General features: G+C 37.3%; 1 protein-coding gene across 5 annotated transcripts; it reads right to left on the bottom strand.

Moving 5' to 3' along the window:
• Positions 1-504: 504 nt before the first annotated feature.
• Positions 505-22,263, bottom strand: mlip (muscular LMNA-interacting protein). 5 transcript variants are annotated; one of them, XM_011484522.4, is made up of 12 exons: positions 22,117-22,257; positions 16,466-16,591; positions 11,454-11,591; positions 9,714-11,213; positions 8,852-8,923; positions 8,169-8,240; positions 8,016-8,099; positions 7,876-7,911; positions 6,432-6,479; positions 6,267-6,329; positions 6,062-6,178; positions 505-1,996 (listed from the first exon to the last, which is right to left on the bottom strand). In XM_011484522.4, exons 1-12 carry the CDS (start codon positions 22,144-22,146, stop codon positions 1,793-1,795), a joined length of 2,490 nt encoding a protein of 829 aa, XP_011482824.1. In that variant the 5' UTR covers positions 22,147-22,257; the 3' UTR covers positions 505-1,792. The 5 variants fall into 5 exon arrangements, with proteins under 5 accessions (XP_011482824.1, XP_078788132.1, XP_078788133.1 ...); XM_078932006.1 differs by lacking the exon at positions 22,117-22,257 and adding an exon at positions 21,512-21,631; XM_078932007.1 differs by lacking the exon at positions 22,117-22,257 and adding an exon at positions 16,702-16,809.
• Positions 22,264-23,612: the final 1,349 nt, after the last annotated feature.

Genomic DNA, 23,612 nt, shown 5'->3' with positions numbered 1-23,612 from the left:
GTTGGCATGGAGTAAGTTTTCACCCATTTCCCATCATTCACATGTTTACACGTTCTCCCGCTAGCTTACAGCTCCTTAAAGCCCTAATATAACATTACCAGTTATCCAATCACTTGAGCCAGATACCAGCTCGCACGAGGAAAACAAAGACGTTAATGGATCTATTTTTTCTGCAAGTGGATGCATCAGAATCACTGAAACAGAGTGCTTGTGTTCAGCAGATTGTAGCTACAAACCTTTTCCAGTGGAAAAGTGGGTCTTTAAGGTATAATAAAGATAAGATAATGTGAAAAGCACCACTTCCTATACTGCATTGTTGCTTTAGAAACTAAAATAAGGTTTCTTTGTTGTTGAAATTAATATTCTTTAACAGTTTTACTTCTTTTCATTACTTGAGAACAGTAAACATACACTAAACTTGTGTCAAAAAGGCCACTGTCTAATACGTGATTAGCTAAAAGACCTTGATTTTATGCAAACCTGAATAATTTATTCTGCACATCCTTTTTTTATTAAAAATACATTTATTGGTGTTGTATTGTATTCCATCAAGACCTACTTTGGACATACTGCTGCTTAAAAATTTGGTTCAACTGTATTTTTCATGCTGATTCTTTTATATGCTTGTTTATTTCCCATTTACAATTAGTACCAAGTCCAACAATTTATGCAATATTCTAGTTATATTCAGTCTGGGAACTTAGGAGAGTGAAATATTGATCTCAGGTGTGTTCATCCTACATGATGCAATCTATTCCACTGGTACTGTATTTGATCACAAGGTCCAAAAAATAAATATTTGTGCAAACAGAATCCTAATGGGAGTGCAGAAAAGGTATGGCATGACAAGAAAGGTGTTGAACTTCTTGTAAGGTACATCTAAGTCTCACGTTAAAGATCATATACATACATATAATAAAAAATACATTTAAAAAATTACAATTATTTTTTTAAATAGAAGGGTGTGCATGACATGATTTTTAAATAAAAAGGATCATGAACACACATGAAGGTTTCCATTTGTGTGTCTTCCTTTGCTTTAATTCTCATATACATTGAGGCTTTTGCGTGGAGACCATTGGAGGTAAATAGGAGTCATAACGCTCAGGAGACGACTCCTGTTTTCCAGAGATAAATGTGTTTTGATGCAGTGTGTGTGAATATGCTCAGAACAATCCAAAACCCTGTAATGATGCAGTCTACCGGTAAGAGGGAGCTGTGATTTCCACTTGAAAACAAGTGTTTGCTTTTTGCTCAAGCTGGATGTCATTGCAGCAAAACCACAATACGCACAGATCCAAATTTGCATCTCATTTGACACAGCTGAGATCTGATCAAGTTAAAATTAAACAGTGTGTTGTATCTGGAGGAAAAGTGGAAAATGCAGGTCTGAGAAGATGGGGTGGGAAGGCTGGGAACTTTGAGGATGACATTATCATGATATAGACTACTGAGCTGAAGAGACTGTTCACATCACACAAAATCGTGAGAAAAATAAGAACATGTTAAAAAAAAACAAAAGCACAATTTTCATCAGAAAGGGTGTTCATACTTTCACTTACTGTTTTTTTTGTTTTAAAACAATAAGCTAACACACTGAATTGGCATTTTTAAAACTTGTTCTTAAATAAAAAGAGAAGTTTGGAAATATGAGGATAAGCTCTCACCTGAAAAGAAACAACTGTTGGAAAATTCTGGCAGAACAGGCACTGAAAGACCACATCTTTTTTAATGTCATGCACTTACACTCAATTATTTTTGCCAGTTGAAAAACATAGAAAACATATTAGCTTTAAATATGAATTTGTAATTCTTCCATTCGACTGAAGGACACTGAAGTTCCTTTCCTTGGGTGACTGATCTCATCAGGCTCTTTAATATGAAGCTCGCACGCTGAAAATTGACTTCTTTCAGGTGATCTTTTCTCCATCAGCAACTTTCTGGTTGAGCCATTGTAGAAATTTGTTTTGGCCTGATCGAAACTTGGTTGTCCCTCCTAAAACAGAAAATTACACAGGGTCAAATAATTCCAATTAATGTGGTCTGAGGTAAATTGGGCTACAATTCGTCTAAATCTAAAAGTTGACACATCAGATGCAGTGCAGTGGATCCAAATCATCTCAGACTGGGATGATTATAGTGTTTGATGATTTCTGAAAGTTTAGATCGAAGTCTGACACTAAAACAAATGTGCTAAATTTACCCTTAGGCTGCTGTGACTGGAAGATAATCACGCACATTTTTGTCTGGCAAAATATTACATTTTGTGTAAAGCAGATCACTTTAAAAGAATATTGATCTTCCTCCCTGTAGAGATGCACCTCTGTGAAAACAACTTTTTTTCTAATGATTACTAGAAGTCAATCTCCTTTCAGGGCAGTTTTATTCAAGTTACACACATGTTCCAAACCTGGAGTCAGCTTGAAGACCTTTAATCGAAACTGATATTGTACCTTTTGTATATTTAATGGCAAAAGACAACACTTTTCTGTGCCACGTCTCACAAAAATCAGCTACTTGAAAGACAGATCTGCTTTCTCTGTATTGATCCCCAACTTCCAGCTGCTTGGTTTAGTTCCATTGTGAGGCTGAAATCTGTGCTGTCCGCAAATAAAAGGCTGAGCGTTGTATCAATGCCTCTTCTTTTTTATTTAGTTGAGGAATCACCAGGAGATGGGGCCGAGGGTGAACTTGGGGAGTATTCTCTCAAACATGCTCAGTTTTCGTGTCAGAGGTGATTCATATCTGTAAATCTCAAAATAAATGTGAAAAGGCGGATGTTTGGTGAGTAATTTTAGAGAGAATAAAACAGGATTTCGAGGGGTCAGAACAGTTTATATGGAAAAAAAGAGACAAACTTTTTGCATTCTTTGTACATTCCCAGTCAGGTTTTACTGGATTTTGTGCCTTTATTTGTGGTGGTGACTATGAAAAAGGCAGAAAACTAGCTTAAACAGTCTAAATGTGTGAGAATTGCGCTTAAGTTGAAATGACCTTGCATGCAATATTTTAATGAGTCGCATTGAGGGTTTGAGTTCACACTTGCTTTTGCAGACAACGAAATGTCTCAGTGTTCTCATTTGCAGAGGGACTGTCACCTCCGCCTACCTGACCTGGAGCAGAACTGAAGGACTTCTGCTGAAAATAGGAAAGAGGTAGGTCGTCCCAAAACGACAGTTGACACTGGCGAGTCCAGCTTTATACAGAGCATCTGAACCACACAGAACCCAACCTTCAGCTGGGCCACTCCACTCCAGCTTTGAGGGTTTTTTATTCTCCAATATAATAACAGCATTTTTCAAAATTGATCGCTGAAGGTTGCTTCATTGACTTTTTTAATAAACTTGGCAGCAGAGTGTGTGACAATGTTCCTGCATCAAATTTATCATCATTTCTTCCTTGAATTTGCTAACAAAGTATGCCGTTTTAAAATAGTCTTGAAGTTATCATTTTTTTTAAAAGCATAAATTGATTCCTCCTCCGCATTCAAATATTTCTTTTTTTTATAAACAATGTTTTTGCCTGTTTCTGCCGACAATACAGCAAAGATATTTTGTGCCAGATGTCCCATTTTAACCATTGTCTACTTAAAACAAAACTTTAAAAGTACATTTGAATGCAGTAAACAGGATAAATGTTCTTATCCAAAAATGTTCGCAATTAAAATGGCTTTGAACGACTGTTGCTGGACCACCTGAAGGTCATCACTGACTCTCTGCTAGCCCCCCTGCAGTTTGCCTACAGAGCAAACAGGTCAGGGGATGATGCAGTCAACATGGCTCTCCACTACATCCTGCACCACCTTGACTCTGCAGAGACCTATACACAGGTCCTCTATGGACTTCAGCTCTGCATTCAGCTCCGTCGTCCCAGAGCTCCTCCATCACAAACAGGCTCTCCACACCTGTCAGTGGATCACCAGTTTCCTGACTGACAGGAGGCAGCAGTTGATACTGGGACACTTCACATCCAGCACCCGGGGGGGTGTTCTCTCCCCACTGCTCTTCTCCCTCTACTCCAATGACTGCACATTAGGAGCCCCTTCTGTGAAACTCCTGAAGTTTGCAGACGACACCACAGTCATTGGGCTCATCCAAGGCGGCAAAGAATCTTCATACAACCCACTTAAAATGGCGGAGATGACAGTGGACTTCAGGAAGAACCCCCCTACTCCACCACTCCACTCACAATTCTCAACAGCACTGTGCCCTCAACAGATTTTTGATTTGAATTTGAAATGGTTTATTTCAAGCAATCAAATAGGAATAATACCCAAAACCATACAATCATCAGTTATACATTCATACAATAACTAATCAAAATTTGGATAATTAGTCATATTAATAAATATTGCTAAAAAGGGAGTGGAAGGAAGTGAACTTATATAATCCCACCCCTGTTTAGATTCCGTTTCAGATTCTATACCATGAAAAAACAACTTTTTGAGCTTTTAAGTGTATTATAATGTTCATTCCTCACTATAAACAACCCCATTCCTCTAAAAACCTGCACTCTGAGCACCAGCTACTCCTAACCCATGAAAACAAGTGGGTTGTCACCTTGTGACATCACAAAGTGATGAACAGCCCCCTCCAGGAAGAGTCTGTGCTGCCAGCACTGCCCCCAGACTAACACACACATACACTATCTCTGCGGGGCCAGTGGTGATCAACGAAAATGCTCAGATCTTATATGTGCAATATGCACATCCGTCTTTGCAAAAGTTCAGATGTTGTTTATTTTCGTGGGAGAAACGCAGACACGTTGCAGGGGACATCTTTAGGTTGACGTCATAAAATGGGCGGCACCCGCAAGGATCGAAAGCCTTAGAGATCAAGTCATCTTACTTCCAAGTAGGAAAATGAGCAGCGAAAATATATATTAAAAAATGTTCTTTAGCGTACCAAAGGTACTCTAAAAGGCTTAAGAAAAGCATGATATAGGCCCTTTCATAAATCTTTCCAGAAACTTTTATTTTTCTTTTCATTTTTTCTTTATTTTCACACTATATGAAAATCCATTTTAGGCAATTTTGCTATTTCATTTCTGTCAGGTTTGGTTTATTTTGACTTTCTTTCTGCTTAAATTTATGCAATAAAATGTATGACATGTATTAACTCACCATCCTTTACTTTAATTATTTTTTTATTGTTAAAAAAGCTTTAAGAGGTCAGATTTTAGAAAAACATCAGTGTCTTTTTGGCAAGAAACAAACAAAACAACAAAGCAGGATTTATTTAAATTTGCTTTATGTGCCCTACATTGAACCCCTATAACTGTAAATAACATTTAAAAGCTTGTTAGAAAAAGCTCATAAAACTAATGTAAAGCTCATGTGTCACACGCTCATATAACTCATGCATGTTTGTGCACATTTGATGATTAAATATTCTTAAAAGATTGATCTTACCATCAAGTGGAATCAATCAGCTTATCAAAAATCATTGAATGGAAGAAATGTTAGATCCATTGGATTTTCATTTGGTTTTATGAAAAACATTTGGGCAGAAAAGTAAGGACGAGCTATTAGGATTTAACAAAAGATGAGCATTTTTAGGCATAAAAATGCAAAATATTGACTATTTTTGTTTAAAAAAAAAAATTCAAGCCATTCTAATGTTTTCGCTTTTGTAAGAAATGTAAATGCGGAAAGAAACCCATTTAAAAAAATCTCAAAAAAGGATAAATTTACAGAAGGCAGTTAAGCAAAAGGCTCTAATACTTTACTTTTTGAGAATGGCTAAATGTAGTCCAGATAAAATCATTTAAAATCATTTAAATCATTTATAAAGTAACATTAATTAATTAATTAATTAAGTCAGTCTTCGATAAGTGTTTTTTATGTCCTAAATTATTTCTGTGATTCAGATTCTTTTGGGCTTTTTTTGTACAGTAACTATAAAATTATCAATGAAGAAAATGAAGCACATAAAAATTAAGGTTTGATGGGTTTCTCTTTATCAAAAATGTTCTTTCTGGGAGAGTTCAGTTGAATTGAATAGAATTTACAGCACTATGAGGAAAAATTAATGATATTAATAAGTAAGTTTCATCATTTTACCTTCTTCTTGATGGCATCAATGAAAATCTTCCTGATGGGTCTTGAGTAAAAGGCATCTTCTTCCTTTATTGATAGTCTGGGAATAGCTGTCATTGGTCGGTTTATTCCAGGCTTTGTCTGAGAAAATTTACAAAATATAAAAAAATATATATTTCAAAGGCTAAGTTCTCCAAAAATCTTCTATTGGAGCTGGAACATCATCTACCTTCTCGGAATCCACCAGGGTCCGTGTCTTATTGGGAGATGGATAAAGGCTGCACAAAGATGCCTAAATTAAAAAAAAGAAATGTTTTAATAAGAAATGACATGATTAATTTCATAAATTTACTTTAGCTAAAATAACAGTGTGTGGACTCTGACTCCTACTCACATATTTTGTTTCACGCCCCAAGGATTTTTGAAACGATTGAGCTTTATGCTGTAGGTGAAAAAGAAAAACGTACCACATGTATTACCTTGATGGAAACCAAAAAAAAACTTAAAATGAAGCTGGGTTTTTCAGACAAAAGTCTCAGTCCTTGTTGCAAAAAATGTCTTTGTTGGATGTGCCTTGTAACTTTCCAGGTTGTTGGTTTTTTTTTGCAGCTATAATGGACCTCAGCTTGTTGCCTCTTCTTGGTGTTTTTGAAGTGTTTAAACATCCAGCTTATTCTCTTTGCCTTAGCAGTGACTGGAATTATTAAAATGTCCTCTCCTGAGTGTCAGACGTTTAAACAAAATCTTCAAACAAGAAATCACAAGCACCCCTCTTCTGGGATAGATAATGAACATAATAGCTTTTCTTTGTGACCTTGTGATTGCACCATCAGATTTAACTTTCTTTTTTATTTTTGTTCTGCTTTTTGACGAGGCAGAACACATTTTCTCTAAAGGTTAAAGAGAATTTCATTGCAGCATTTTTCGTTTTAGCTTTGGGCGCTTCAAGCTCCAAACTGCCATCAGTGTTCTGCAGTTCTTGTTGAAGCTTCAAACCTTTTATCAGGCATTGTGATGGAGCTCAGATGAGGTTTGTGGAATGTCTATGTATTGAAGGAGGAACCCTGTCTTCACATCTCACCCAACTCTTTTAGTTAAGTTAAATTGTGACAGTAAGATCTTCAGATCCTGTGGTCGCCAAACATGCCCACATCATCATTCTACCACTCCATGCTTGATAGTTAGTAAAAAGTGTATGTTTTCTACTTTAATTCCACACATTTTCTTTCATTAATACATATATATCATACATAAAACCCCGCTCATTTCAAAGATTTTTTAGATATTTCATCCCACACAAGATTAAAGATGCTGATGTCCCTCCTTTACCCTTTTACATCAGAGCTTTAGATCTAGTGTTGACATTCTTCTGACCACTGGGCTATGCAAATACCGTAATTCCAGCAGACTTTGATGCAAAGAAAAGCAGCTTTGCGCTGATATGCAGCACTATACAGTAGTGAAGTGATTACACTAAATAAGTTGAGAAAAGCAGCTTTGAGTAAATATCCAAAGCCAATGTCCAAAGCAACTTTACTCTGCGTCACAATCTACGTATTTACGTTGATCATGTTAACGGTTAATGATCGGTAATAATCAGCTGTCCACCTCTAACTTAACCTCTTAATGCCTACACAAAAAGGTGGATTTTGCCAACATTTTTGCGATCTGCTTATGCACATCGAGTGATCAGAATTTCATTCATTGTCTCTTTAGCAAGATTCAACGGGTTTGTGAAAGATTCATTCCAAGTACAAGCTGTTTCTTTTCTTCTGCTTCTTAGAATTTCTTTTACAAATAAAGCAGTTTAAGTCTGTTAAAGAGGAAATTCATCTTACCTGAAAACCAGTATTGGTTTTTGATGATTTTGAGATCTGTCAATCAAAACATTTCAAAATTCAAACAAATTTTAACAGACCAAATCAGAACTGTTTCTTTCAATTTCCAATCAAAAGGAACATCAAATGATCACACTTACAACAGGTTTGGAACCTGCCAGGACTTCATCAATTACTGCATAAAGCTCCTCTGACTGTTGTCGAAGCTGAGCTGGAGAGTACATCTAGCAGAGGAGCCACACTGTTAATGCCACTGTGAGTACATGTTAAAGCCTACGGGCATGTTGCAGTACCTCTGCATGTGTGTCAGTGACAGTCCTGTCCAGGAGCCCACTCTGGCTCCTCTCTACCTGCTCATCTATCTCCTGTAAATTTAAACATGGAGAGGAGAAAAAGATGTTGCTGACAAACCTGCTTCACCATTTTTATGTTCACAAGGTGCTGACCTTTATCCCAGATAGTTTCAAATACATTATTCATGATGAAATTCAGATTTTTCTTTTGTTGTTCTTTGCTTGTTCTGCAGAATCCAGAGGCTTTGGCGTCAAAGCCTAATTTAGCCTTATTAAGCAATATTTTCAAACCTAAATTCTGTTATTTAAATAAAAGGTGTATAAAAAATGTAAAACATCTTAAATGCTTTGACAGCCTGTCCATAAAAATCCCCTTTGGTACAGAGTTAATTAATAGCCACTCTGACAATTACTAGGAAGCTGTGCACAACAATAAATTAGATTCTCCTAAGACAAATATATCCAAATATAAATGTGCCTGTCATTGTAGGCAAGTGTTGTTTATGTTTACAATTAAAAATACAATATAATAACTTTTTGATGGTTACAAACAAAAAAATACACATGTTTCGACAATTTACATACATTCAAATTAGATTATTCTAACCGGAGGTCTCTGGGCTTTCATCAGTAATTTTGCCAATTTAGCAGTATAAAAATCATGGTGAATGTGTCAAACTTACTTGCTGATCCAAGAGAAGGTTGTTTGTGGGAATGGCAGCCAGCGATTTGTAACTTGACTTGATCTTGAGTGTCTGATTTTTTTTTTATTTATTTTTTTTTGAGAAAAGGAAATAAATTGTTTTAAATTAGCTGGAACTTAAAATTCCACATTTCACACACAACAACCCCGTGTCTGGGTAAAGCTTGGGTTATTTGTTTGAGCACACTTCATCTTAGACTGCTGATCATGCAAAACAGCTAACAAAACGGAAGCTGCAATTAAAATAACGTTAAAGCGTGTCATTTCTCTCAGCACTCACTTTCATGCACAGACGCTTCAGGTCAACAAACACAATTAACCAGTCAAAAGTGTTAGAAAGCTGCTGGAAGATTCTTCACCTATTTATTATAATTAACTTCCTATGATGTGTTTTTGTACCTTTTGAGAGGTGAGGCAGAAACAAGTCAAATTTGAAAGCCACTAATGCAGGGGTGGACCTAAAATATGGGGGGAGTGGGGTAGAAGACTTTGGAAGGGTGGCAAAACGCTAGAGCTCAAGGTCATTACAAATGGAAAAATTTAAAATACGTTGTTGTTTTTTTTACCCCAAAAATGTTGCTTGTGCATTTTGAAATGCTTGAAGAAGCTAGCATTGATGATTTCTTAATCTTTGTCAATATTTAAAATAATATTTGCTCAAAAATAGGAAGGGGAAGCGTGGGGCTGAGTCCCCCCCTGTAGTTCCGCCCCTGCACTAGTGTGTAGAAGCATCAGCATAATGAAGAAAGGATCAAATGTGAGGTCCTTGTTTTGCTCTTAATTCTGTGAACCATTTTAACCCTTCAAGCTGATGTAATGCATTCTGCAAGCAGACGGACTACCTTTCTTTTTTTACCCTCGCCGTCACTGCAGTCTGAAATTCCACTCCCCGGCCTTGGGGAGGGCGTGGATCTCAGGGACACAGAAGGGGACGGAGTGAGGTTTTGGACTGGTGGAGCCAGAGAGGGCGTGGGAGTGGAGGGGCTGAAGGGGGACCGCCATCCAGGCAAAGCAACTGTTGTGTACCGGGATGGGGACAGGCAGTGAGCTTCACGGAAGGCCTGCGAAGGTGTGACACTTCTGGTGACGGGAAAACTCTTGTCTGAATCAAACACCCCCACACTGGAGGTGGGAGTTGTGTTTTGCGACGGAGGTGCTGGGTCTGTGAGAGCAGAATAAACTGAGATTGATGTTGGTGGTTGAGGGGAAACAGGTGGAGATTTCAGCCGCTGAGACAGCAAGCAAAGCTTTGAGAGGGAGGTCTTTGATTGGGGTGTACTTTTCTTTTCCTCATTACAAAGTTTGGAGGGGGAAGAGATGAGTTCTTTGAGTTTGGTGTCTGCGTGTGGGCTGTTGCGCTTGGAAAAGGAGTTGTACGCTGAAGCAGCAAAATCTAAATTTTCATGCTTTGGTGGAGAGGCAGAATTGAAGTTTGATAACAGAGGCAGAGGAGTTCGGGTGGACGTGCCGTTCCTCACGGGTGGAAGCGGAATAACTTGCTCCCGCCTGAGCCCACTGCTCGAGCAAATTTGCTCTGAACATCTTTCCATCTTAGTTGGAGGCCAGCTTCTGTCCGAGGCTGTGACACAGCTTTTGGGTTTGCTGTAAATTTGGTTCTGACTATCTATTGGGGTGGAGGAGGAGAACTGAGAGGAAAGCTGGAGGGGGAGGGAGGCCACACTGGAGGCAGCTGAGCACGCTTTACAGAAAGACAGGCTCACGGGGTTAACAGGCCAGCAGGGGGTGTAAGGCCTCTCCTGTGAGGGTGACAAGACAGGGAGACGACCTTTCCTGAGGATGGCAGTGAGGAGGGAAAGTCGGGTGACAGGAGGCCGGTGTCTGGGATGGGGTGTCTGTGGACCCACAGACGATGTCAGGCTATCGCAAGATGAGTAACAAGTCTGAGGGATGTTAACAAGACTGGAGCCTGGAGCAAGAAAGTGCTTCTTGATCTTAATAAAAGCAGGGGAGAAGACTTCGGAGCGGATGGAGAAGCAGGGAGACACCGTGGGGCTGAAAGAGCACATAGAGGTCACAGACGAAGGCTGAAACCAGCTTTTCTCCTTGTCCCAACCCTCCGAGAGGATGGACTCTCTGGAGGATGCTGGCGTGGGGAACAGTTCTAAAGAGTTTGTGGGGCTCATCCTGTCCTCTGATGGTCTGTTCTCAGAGCAACCCGAGCTGACTTCAGCTCGGTGAACATCCTTGTGTTTGTCAACACCCGTTTCCATGGAGACCACCTCCATGGAGGCTATGTGGTTGGATGTATTTTGAGACCAAGAGCAGACTGAAGGGGAGGCTTTGATTTGAGATAAGATCTCAGGACCTGGACTGGGCTTCAACTAAAACACAAAGAAATTTGTGGGTTGTTGTTTTTGTTTTGTTGTTATCTTTTAGGCTATACACGCATGTATGCATACATACAAAATCAATGCATTATAGTTAACATACAATCACAAATGGTTTAAATTATATGCAGTTTTTTTATTTTTTCCATGCAAACTACCTTGTGAAAACACATTAAATGTCAAATAAACCTATTTTCCTATTTGTGGCGTAGAGAATTGTGGTGTTGTACTCACTCTGGGTTGTGTATCCAGCTGGATAAGGTGTCTAGCTCCTTCTTCCACAGAGTCTTTGATAACAACTCTCTCTGCTTTAAAAATCTCTCGCTCCGGCATGGTCTCCCACATATTCCTCTCGTGGGACTCAACTAGATTCTAGTAGGAGAAAATGGGAAGAAAAAATATGTGTTGAAGAGGAACGGGGCAAGTGAAACCCGAGAAAAGGGGAGGTGTACTTCAGTAAGCTTCTGTGGGCATGCGGGTCTGCTTGTTTTCCCACACCACAAGCCCGACATATATAACGCTCCTGTACACGCGCATGTCCTGCTAACATTTGGGAAGCAGATGACTCATCTGCTGCACTGAATAACTGACACAGCCTCACAGCTCACATATGACTTTAAGGCCTTCCATCTGCAATATTTAGATTGTCTATTTGTTTAGCATTTCTTGACATATTTCATGTTTTCCATTATTGTTTTAGTTATATCAGAGTATTTTTAGAGCATCCATGACTATAGTGACAAACTGAGAACAGAGCATCATTTAAATCCTGAAACTGCTCTGGGAGTTTTCAGTTTTCTTAAAGGAGTCACAGAATCTTAGTGTCTCTAACTTTTTTCCATTCAATTTTTGTGGGGGGAAAAAAAGCAAATGTGAGAGGATTTTAATTTTTAAGAGAAAAAAGTAGAACATGAAATACTGGCTACTGCAAACATTCAGGTAACATGGAGTCAGTGACGTCTATAAATTAATCTCAATGTTTAATCCATCCATCAATTTGATCTGGGTACAAAAACAATGTTAGAGGATCTGCAACATCATGCTAACACATTTTATATTTAAAGACAAATTAAAATTGTGTTTTTGTGGTATTTTTCGCTTACATTTTTCTCAAAATTAAGCTTAAAGTTGCATTACTGAGTAATTCTTTATTCAAATCGTTGTGAATCCGAAGCAGACAAAAACCTATCCGTGAAAAACCCCTTCTGTATAGAGTTCATTAACAGCCACTCTGACAATTACTGGGATCCTGCACCCAACAATAAATTACATTCTCATAACATAAAGCTTCTTAGAGTGACATAGAAGCTCTACAGCAAGCAAGAAGTCCCCATCTTAGCTGGTATCTGTACGGCTGGATATTTCCAATATTGCTTCATTTTTTGTTGCACCTCTAATGTTAGGTTGGGGTGTGAGGGGCTGTAAGATAGTGGGAGATTGTAAACCGATGGATGATAAGAAGGGGGCCGGCTTACTCCATTCCAACAGTCTCGCCCACAACCCAGAGGTTTCTAATGAACTCTTGCTGCTACGCAGAAATAATGTCCAAAGAAAACAACACAATTTATTTTTATATTGGCTCAAAACAACATACTTAAAAGATCACTGGGAATGCCTTTAAAAAAATCCCAAGATGATCAGAGTGAGACTAAAAGCACCACAAGGGCTCAAATTGAAAAAAATGCACTCCCAAATGAGCAAAATATTTAATTTAGCTAAGTTCAGCTGGAGTTTAACGTCACAGAAGGCTTCCTAAAACAATTTAAACAAATTCATTCACATGAAAATTCAAAAGTTCCTATAAAATAATGATATGATGGTTTTAAAATGCATGTTTGATTTTTGTTGCGTTTTCGTGTCTTTTGTCATGTTTTGTGTGTTTCCCCTGTAACAGTCACAGCATGTTCACCTGTCTTTAATTAAATTATTGATCCTTGGGGTCTTTGTGCGTCTGTTTTTCAGCTCATCTGGTTTTGTCACCCTTTTTGCTTCTCAGACAGTACATATGTAATATGACTTCAGTAAGAGTCCCCATATTGATTATATTCCTACTATAGCAAAGAAAATATAAGAACAAAAAACATACAGGTGTTGTAATGATCCTTTTCTGTTGAGTCGGTACTGAATGGTGATATAGGGGGACCAAGGGATGTTTTTCCCTGGTTAGATCAGTGTTCTCTTTTAAAATTGGCTTTTGCGTAAAAAATAATTTGTCTGAACTGAATCTTATAAAACCTCTGTCAGCTTAAATGGTTTTTCATGGATTTTCTATTATGATAATTGCAGCTGCTCTAAAATGCTGCCAGTAACAAAGCACACCAGTGTTTAAAGAAAGCAAAGGCCAAACCTGCCCTGAACACATTTTGTTATAGAAAAACATGGTAAAAAGGTTGATCCTCATGAAAGCCCTGCCTTTTTGGTATTCCTCTTTGTCTGCATTTGCAGAACTCGTCCTGCTTACTCAGATAGCAGAAGAATAACAAGATGAAGAGAAACCAAATTGATTTTAGGAAGAGCAAAGGTTAAATGCTGCAGATTTTTTGAAGGTTAGACACCAGGAGGTTCCAGAACTGTATGTACAAATAGTTACCAGAGGAGCACACACCTGCTTTCAAAGAGCCTGTCCCTGCTCAGGGACCAAACTTGTTTGGGTGGAGTGAGTGGATTCTTGGTACAGATCCAGAGTGACTGAGCATTTAAGATACCCTTCATGTGTCATGTAATCAGTTTATTGGAAATATTACAAGTGGTGAGGAACTATTTTTGGAAAAAAGGGTAGAAAAATGTAATGGTTGAAAAAAAAAAAAGCTTTTATAAAGGCGACTGAGTGGAAATAGAAAAGATAAACGCATATTTCTGATTGGTTGCAGAAACTAATAGCTGATAATCATGCATTTAACTGCATTATATAACAACAAAAACAGCCATTATACATCAATATGATACTGACACATAATTTTATTTAAATTATGCACACACACCACACTGACAATTTACTTATTACAGCCTACAAAATCCTAAAGAAATAGAAATTAGATTAGAAATTCTTAGTTAGAATAGCAGCTGTATATGCATCTTTACTAACATGAATTCCAACTTTTGTAGAAGTTTTACTCTAAAAAAAAAGTTGACACCATTGCACTGACAGCTCTCGGTTTTCTAAACACATTCAAAATTCTCTTAGAGCTGCATTTCAGTCTGAATTACATTAATCTGTTGTCAAAATAAATAAAAAAAGGATCAGCATAATCACATCTTAGCTGTACAGAATGTTGTGAATTAGAAAAACAAAGTTCATTCAAAATAATATATAAATATATAATATATAATATATAAAAATAATTTTTTTATTAAAGTTAAAGGCCCTTCTTCTGTTGAAATCTTTCAAATACGTTTGTTTTTTGTTAACTTTGTTATCTCAGACGTTTCAATTTAGCAGTCGGTGCAGCCACTTAAAGAAAGAGGATGAATTGTCGACACGTGACCGAGCGACTTGATATCCCTCAAGAATGAGATGAATGTGGTGGGGAGTAGGGGTGGGTGTATTGATCTGAGTATTGATACTATCGGTACCAAGTATCAATACTTTTATCACAGTTTTTCTTCAATACGTACAGTATAGTCAAATTTACTCACCACTTTACTAACCACTTTACTACCACTTTACCCACCACTGCTGTAGAGCCTCAAAGAATAACACCCATTAATTTATTTGAAAAAAAAAACAGAGAATATATCAGGTGTACTTAGATGTTGCAATTTAGAGCCTGACAAAGTTTATATTTGCCACCAATAATATGTTGTTTCAACTGAACAAGACCTCGTTCTGAAACTCCTAACCAGTTGATAGGATCAAACATTTAGATTGCCCTTTTTGCCATTTGTCACAGAAGGGCTGGCACTAATGGCAACGGAGGAAGTTGTGAAACCCAAGGCGCCACCCCCTGCAGAAAAACACCTTTGAAGTTTTTATGCAGGCAGCCAACAAGACGCCTTCTGGCATCCAGCACTGCAGTGCTGTTCTGACGCTGGTGATGGATAAACATCCAAGTGCTCTTTAAGCCCTCCAGAAACCGACACCACGGGGGGCTGACATGAGCACCCGTGGGGGGCCGTTTTCATCTGCGTTGTTTGCCCTACAGTGATTCCTCTTAACATGATATGTTCATGTCAGAAAAGTTGTTTAATTTTGGAAAAGAAATTATCTGGTGTCCTAAATACTTATACACTCTGCAGAATTGTTTCTTTTGTGTGATCCTGTAGATTAATATTTAATGTCACAAAAAACAGACAATTAAAGGAATATTAGACAGCAAGTTAAGCAAATGTCATGTTCAATGCATGTGTTGCACAACAAAGATTTTAGTTCATGTTTTTCTCAATGGTAGATGCCGCAGGTGTTTTTGAAGAGTACTTGACCTTCTGCTCCAATAAAAAAAAAAGCAAAAGTAATTATCAAAGCTGTCATTTTTAATTACTGAAATGAATTCTTTGTTTGTTGATACAGATGTAATGATCAGAGTTGATGGCGAACATTTCTTAGAATTAACGTAATCTAGGAAACTACTTTTAAACTGTTTCTTCGAAGCTCATGTTTGCATCATCTGGACGAAAACAATCAATAAGAGGTGAACTTTCCCCCTGAAGTAATGCTTTGTGTCACTTAACATCACATAAAGCATATATTCCACTTTCCCTTGCAGGGTGGTCATATTAAATTGTTTCTTGTAAAAAAAAAAAAAAAAATTCAACTTTAAAAATTACAGTAAATTACTGATAATTGATTTTGTATTTATATCTTTTGTAAATGACCATAGAATAAGCAGAATAATGGCCTTTCGAGGTGTCCATCATCTGAAATTATAAGACTTTGCAGAGACAAAAGTCTGACGTGGACTTCTCTGAGTTGTCAATTATTTTCTGACAATTGACACCTCACCTTTTTGTTTTAGTCTTTGAAACTGAAGGTTTGAAGGTAAAAACACACAAGAAAACCTGAATGATTGATGAAATTAAGGGATCACATGTTTATGACAGGAAATGATGGTTAATTAAAAGTGTGAAAGTGCAGACAAAAAGGAAGTTTTTTTAGATTCAGCAAATCCAATACTTCAAACAGAGTGGTTGCAAATAATTGCAGACAGAAGCTGGAAAGATGCTTTTAAAGATTTCCTTGTTAAAACAGCTGGAGAATGGAGCAGAGAAGAAGCTGCAGAAAAGCTTCTCAGTTTATGCTTCGACTGTACCGTATCTGATTTCACAGCCAGAGCTTGGGATGCATCCTCCCCGGTAAAAATGATTTGAGCAGGTAATCTGTGCACCTCTGGTACAAATGAGAAAGTAGTAGATTTATCTGGTGCTGCTGCTGCAACCTGTAAACCAGAGCAAAGAGGAAAAAATGGTGATGGTTCACATTTCTCAACATGTCATGAAATCTACCCTTGTTAAAGGGATTTAGATATAAAGTTAGGGAAGTACTTACTGCAAGTAATTGGTCAAATAAAACTCTAATGTCTGTCTTGAAATAAATATTAGAAAGTATTGAGACCCTACAGTTGAAAACTGATTTCTTTCTTCAAACTTTCTTTCACTCATGTAACTATTTCTGCCTCTAATGATCCATAATTGCATGCACACTAGCTCACAAATTGGGCAATTAAGTGTCATGCAGTTGAAATCCCTGATAAAACTACACTCATGGAGCAGTTTCAGTTCCATTTAAATCAACTCTTTTTGTGATTCAGCTCAGCCTCAAAACCAAAACCAGTCATTAGAAAAAACCTGTGAACCATTTTAACAAATTATGCTGTAGAAAGGCCAGTGTTATTTCACTTTGTGGCTCCCCAACCAATTTAATCAGAACGTGTTGTTTACTAAGCAGGAAAGTACATTTGTGAAGTAATTTATTTTAGGGCAAATGTTTAGCTGGTCTCATCCTTATCCTTTGATGTCTAAACCAGGCAAATCAAAATCATTACAGATGGGAATGGAGCTGGAGGAAAAAGGTGCTCTAATTAAGTCTGATCCAGTCCTGATTGTTTTGTTCAACATCAGTGCAACAATTTGAGTTTTAAGAGGGTTTTAACTGTTAAGGTGCTCACAAAATTGTTGTAATGTAAGTATGGTATTAAGTTTGTAAAAAAAAAATTTGTAGACTGTAAGCCTAAAACAAAATGTTGTCACAAATTATGATTACTTTAAATTTGGTCTGCAGCTGGTTTCTAAGCTGACTGATTTTGAAGACAGCAAAGTAAAAAGAACATGAAGTGGATGGATAACTTGATTTATTATGTTAGTGTCTGAGAAAGGATGTTATTTTAAGCAAAAAATACAATCTAAAAGACTTGATTGAGTATTTCTACCAACAATACAGTTTATTATTTTAGCCGTCTTAAAAATCTGTACATGAAGGCAGTATAAATGCACCTTTAAAGCTTTTTTATTCATTTTTGTATAAAATAACAATGGAAGCAAATTAATTTGTGACAGAAAACTGTCTTTTTGCGCTCTATAAATAATTAGTTATAACTTGCATTTATCTTTCTGCATCACTCATTTGTGTTTCTATCTAATTTAATTAGTGCCTTTGTTTTTGCTTTTTTTCTGTTATGCTGAATTTTTGCTCTTTATTTTTCATTTTAGCAACGTGGAGGAAAAATATTTTTTGATGTCACAGTAGTCAATTTCTGTCTGCTAGATGTGAAATTATGTAATAAAAATCAGAGACTACATAATATGAAATGCACAAAATGCAATAGCGTTACTTTGTAAAACTGCACAACGCATACTAAACAATACAAATCGAAATTGTGCATAAAATAAAATATCTTAACACGTTTTGTAAAAATGTAACAAATCAAACCAAAACACAGCAATTAAATGTGAAAATCCAGAAAGCAAAATCATTTAGGAACATTAAAGAGGTAGTGGATTAAAATGTTTAAGAGAAGCCATAGCTGCAGATGATCGGTACAGAACTGAGAGAAAACCAGGAAAGTATGCAGTAAAACTTCAGTCAAAAGACTCGAGGAGGAGAGCAAAGAAAAACCACAGCAGGAGCTGATCCAAGAACAAATGGAGTTAGGTTAGAAGTCATGAACTAGAAGAAAGTGTAAGATTTGATGGAAGTGAGGAAATTTGGAGTATGAGGCAAAGACGTTTATGATTGCTGTGAAATAGTGTCAAGGCTTGCTGGAGAAATGACAGATGGGTTTAGGGTATGTGGAGCTGGTAATGCATCTTAGATCAAGTCTGAGTCTTGTTTGTAGCCATGATGGATGGGTTGGCAGAATCTGTGATGTTTGCAGAGAACCCTGTAAGAGAAGGAGCGGACAAAGCAAAGAGCCATGATATGGAGAAAACAAAGTAAAATCAGCCAAAGGAAGACCAAATAGATCAGTGAGTGAAGGTGAGATACATTGGGTGGTGAAGATGAAAGGATTGTGAACAGTTTGGACAAATGAGCTGAAGAAATAACCTATATTCCATCCTGTCAGTCCACGAGAAACACAAAGAAGGAATAATGAGAGGAGATGTGTCCTGGGATTGTGTGTATGTGAAAAGATGGCAGCAAAATGAGATGGAGAAATTAACAAAACCCGATGTGAATTATGGGATACATCTCAAAATTTTTTGATTATTGTTAAAATACAAAATATGTTGTCAGTCCATTCAAAAAGTAAAACTCATATTTTATAGATCAGTTAAAACACTCAAAGCCTTTTATTTTTTTGGTTATCTGGTATCCAAGATAAATATAAAATTATGGAAAAGTTAAATAGATAAATAAATAAACAATTAGCTAGTTAACCTAAAAACACCTGCAAAGTTTCCTTAATCTTTTAAATGGATTCTCAGTCTGAGACAGTAGGTTATGCAATCATCTCGAAGACTGCTGACTTGACAGATGTCCAGAAGACAGTCATCAGCGCCCTTCAAAAGGAGGTCAAGCCACAAAAGACCACTGCTAAACCAGATAAGATACAGAGACAACTTTGAGAGGACTGTCAATCAATATTCTATTGCAGCACATGGATGCAGTAATTTATGCTAAAGGAGGCCCAGCCAAGTATTGAGTTCATAAAAATGAACAGAAGCCTGAAATATGTGCTAAAAACATCATTTTTTATATAGTTTGATGGGATGATTTTCTGAGACTCTAAAACTACTGTTTTCATTATCTATAAAAAATACAACAAATAAAGATTTAAAATAATACAATAAATGAGTTTCACTTTTTGAATTATGACATTAAACTTTTGGAATATTTTTAAATGCTTTGAGATGTTCTAGTTCAGTAAAGATGGCAGCACTGACAGAAGACAAAAAAATGACTCTTTTCAAGGTGTTGACGTTTTTCAAAATGCAAAGGGAAGAAGCAGGTGATGAAACCGCCGCATTGAAGGACAGTGTGCTCCCTGAACTGTAAGAGCTAATGACAGACGGTCACATGACCCATTGTTCTGAAATGAGTTCATGAGACTGAAGCTTTTCCACTTGGTCATTTTTTATTTTTTTTCATTGTGAATTGCGTAAATCTCAGCATATAAAAGAAAAATGCAAATTAAAAAAGAATATAAACTAGTATTTTTTATTAATCTGTATAAACTAAAAAGAACAAAGCACTCTATATTTATGTGGTATCGCTAAAATTTGCCAGTAACATCTAGAAAGACATTTATAAAACTGAAAATTCAACCGTCAGCTGTCAATCTTGAGATTTTCCCTTCTCCCTGTGGAATTTTAAGAGCAAATGTAAAATAAAAGTGCCACATTACTCAAACGTGCTTCCAGTATAGTTGTTTGAAACAGAAAATGTGGCCACAGACAAGTAAAAGTCTTTTTTAACTAGACTGAAAGATTTTTTCTTTTTATGCAGAATTTGACTTTCGTGAACAACACTCCAGAAAATATTTTGTTGAACTCCTTTACAGTCCCATTCTGATCATCTTTTATCATCTAATGTGGTCTTTTAATTATGATTCTCATTTTTAGCTCAAATTAAAAATGGATTTAAAAAACATTTATTTTTTTTACATACATTCTGCAGAGTTCATTACAAATTCACATCTGAGTTGTGGGCGGGACCATTGGTGTGGAGTGAGCCCGTCTCCATTTCCCATCATCCATCTGTTTATGCGCTCTCCTTCTAGCTTACAGCCCCTCATAATCAGACATGCCAGATGGAAAAACAAAGATGTACTTATCCAGTCGTCTACTAGAAGATGCATAAGAATGGAGCGGAGAAGGGAGCTTGTGACTTCTCACAGTAGCTTCTACATCCCTGCTGCAAGCTTTTTCAAACTGATTCAGTGATTTGAATAAAGAAATACTCGGAAATGCAATTTTAAGCCTAATTTTCTTTAAATTTGTCTTCCATCGTGAGAAAAATGTCACAGGAACATGTTAAAACACCCAAAACAAAATTTTCATCAGAGTAACAGTTGTTTTTGGCAAGTTTTAATCCAGAAGTGTAAATACTGAATCTGTTGGTTGTTTGTCGAGACGCCTCTCATCTTCTTCCACACTGCTGCTCTTGATAGGTGTTTCCTCTCCCTCTCACACATGGATCAACTCACGATTATTTTCTTCCATCACAGTTTAGCTCTTTGCTCATTCTCAATTATCAAACTGTCAGATTTTGTCGCTTTGCCACTTGCTGGACCTTTCCACATTTAATTAAGCACCTCACAGTCAGAATACCTATCTTAATAGATTATCAACTCTCAAGATGTTCAAAATGTTAAATGTAAGACCTTTGTCTGAATAAAAACCATATGTCGCTTTATGTAAAAAATCTGAACTTCTTCCACAGCTTTTCTTAACACCTGCAGTATTTATCGTGACAGATGAGACGGCCAGGAGCTGCAAGGGGCTCTAATTAACAGAAATGGATGCCCAGCCAAACAAAAAAAAAAAATTTGTGTGAGATATCTAATGTGAAAGTCCCTGATTTGTCACTCTCTGTACTCAGTGTTGAGTCAGATTACAAAGTGAAACATTAAAGCAGGCAATTCCTACTTAACTATTATTTAAGACCTCCTAAATGTTTAATCCCTGTGATCCATTGCTGGAGCTGGATCATTTTGTCACATGCTGGCTGCGTGCCTTCTCGAAGTTATTCCATTGGCATGTGAAGCCTGTAACAGTGATCCATCACGAACAGCATTAACCTTCCCCTGTTGGTCAGGCATACAGAGATTCACCACAGGGTGACGAACATATGAATTTAAAAAAATATATATAATCCACTGGAGATGTTTTTCCCACTAAAGGTAAAGATTTGTCCTTACCATTACCAGCTTCTTCTCCCAGAAGCGAGATTTCCTCTACACTTGTTTTTATCAGATCAGGGAAACACCAGAGCAGAAAGACCTCTGTTTTAATTACAGACCAACACAAACCGCCCTCCCTGCAAAGCAGATAGCGTGTGCAAATATAGACCGGTGCCAGCCACTTCTGAAGACATCGGGCTTTCTCAAAAGACTATAAATACGTTTTTAGATTTTAGGTCTCGTGCTCAAAGTTAAACAGACACAACTGTCAGTAAGGGTCACATTCTATTACAGAACGTGGGAAGAAAGATTTATTTTCTTAATCTCAGTTACCAGAAATGTGTAATAATTTACTGAAGTCCACAGATACTCCCACATTAAAAGGCATTGAGTTTCCTCCGAAAGCTGTGTTGTTGTTTATCCCAGCGTGAAGGGAAATAGCCGGTTAAGTATCAAGCCACAGCAGCTGAATATAAACCGTCTGTTATGTGAGACTGGTAACTGCAGGGGGGGGGGCAAAGTAAACACACAAAAAGTCCATCTTTCTGGTCGGTAATAGATAATATTTTCACCTTACAGGACGGTTTACTAAATGGAAAATCCAAATTTGCAATCCTTCTTACCTTCCTCGCATTCATAATTACAACCTTCATACTCCTGAAGATCTGCTCCAATCCAGATTTCAAAACAAGACTTGAAACGATAACAAATCAGTGACACCCACCCCCATGAAGTTAAGTGTGTTTTACTGCTCATGTGTGGATCATTCTTGATTTCCTTTTATAGATGCCAAACACCCATAAATAGCTTGCAGATGGCAGTCTGAGTGTTGTGCAATCAGGACAATTTTTATGCAGGAGCCGCTGGCAACACACTCTGAGGGAAAGAGATTTGACTTTGCCGTGCTGCCGTTCATTTTTTAAAACCTCAAATCACCCATTCTTTCTCAAGTCTTCCAGTAATGGCATAGAGGTGTGTAATTGTCTCCAGTCTTTGACGTTTTATCATTATGTGGATCCTGACAGACGTTGAGCAAAAACCCTAGAATCCTATTTTGCTGCCTACACCTGAGGTTGCATCACACACTAACGTTGAGTTGATGAAGGACAAAAATAAATGAGAAAATAAAAGAAAGAAAGCATTTTCTTAAGTCTCTTTTCACTGGACGAAATAATTACCTCATTATACTGAACGTTCATGTCATGGTTTGCTAAGAGACGTGACAGCAAGAGGATAAAACAATGAAAAGCATACTTATATAATCTTGACATGTAAAGCTGCAAACGACATAAATATTCTGAGCACAGACAGCAATCGTTTAGAACTTCTGATTTCAGACAGCCCATATAAATTAGAAAACACATTTGTTAGATGATTTTGAATACAGAGTTGATCCCAATCTTCCGCAGCAAAGAGTTTTATCTGACAGACATGTCAGTATGGTTCTAATAATGAGTTATCGGACAGCTTGAAACCAATTCTACTGCAGGCTTGTAATGCAGAAGCATCAACTTCTCTGTTGTTATCAGTGAGGAAAGGCAGACCTCTGGAGTGGCTGCTAATCCTTTACATGCACTGCATTCTTCATTCCCGTCACAGTTGTTCTTGTCTGTTTTCACCCCTCCCTTCCTGTACGGCATGTCTGCACCACACAGAGAAAATGACAAAAAGGCAAATCCTGTCACCTCTGCCGTCAGACTGCAGGAAGATCATCATTTCACCTTCACATTCACAGGACTGAATGTCTTTCATTGTATTTTGTGTTATCATTCACATGCTCAAATACTATATTATTTCATTGTTATAAACAGTAGTAGCTTTAGCACCTGAGACTACCATAGTACTCCCAAGCCTGTTGATTTCAATTCAGTTCAATTTAGTCTATTTATAAACCACCAGTTCTCAACAAAGGTTGTCTCAAAAAGGAAGAAAACATCAAACAGAGCTTCATTAAAGGCCCTAAAACTGTCTGTGGTGTTTTTAACATATTCTTGTGAGATTTGACTGATGATGGAGGACATTTGTAAAGAAAGTTAGTGTAAAATTCAATTTCTGAGCATTTCTTTATTCAAATTGTTGTGAATCAGGATCAGATAAAAAAAAATGTGGTGTAGGGTTG

Source organism: Oryzias latipes, chromosome 15 (genome assembly GCF_053564925.1).
Source record: "Oryzias latipes strain Hd-rR chromosome 15, Olatipes_Hd-rR_3.1".
Taxonomy (NCBI): Eukaryota; Metazoa; Chordata; class Actinopteri; order Beloniformes; family Adrianichthyidae; genus Oryzias; species Oryzias latipes.
Note: the sequence above shows the minus strand (reverse complement) of the source record. Positions and strands in the feature narration are given on the sequence as shown.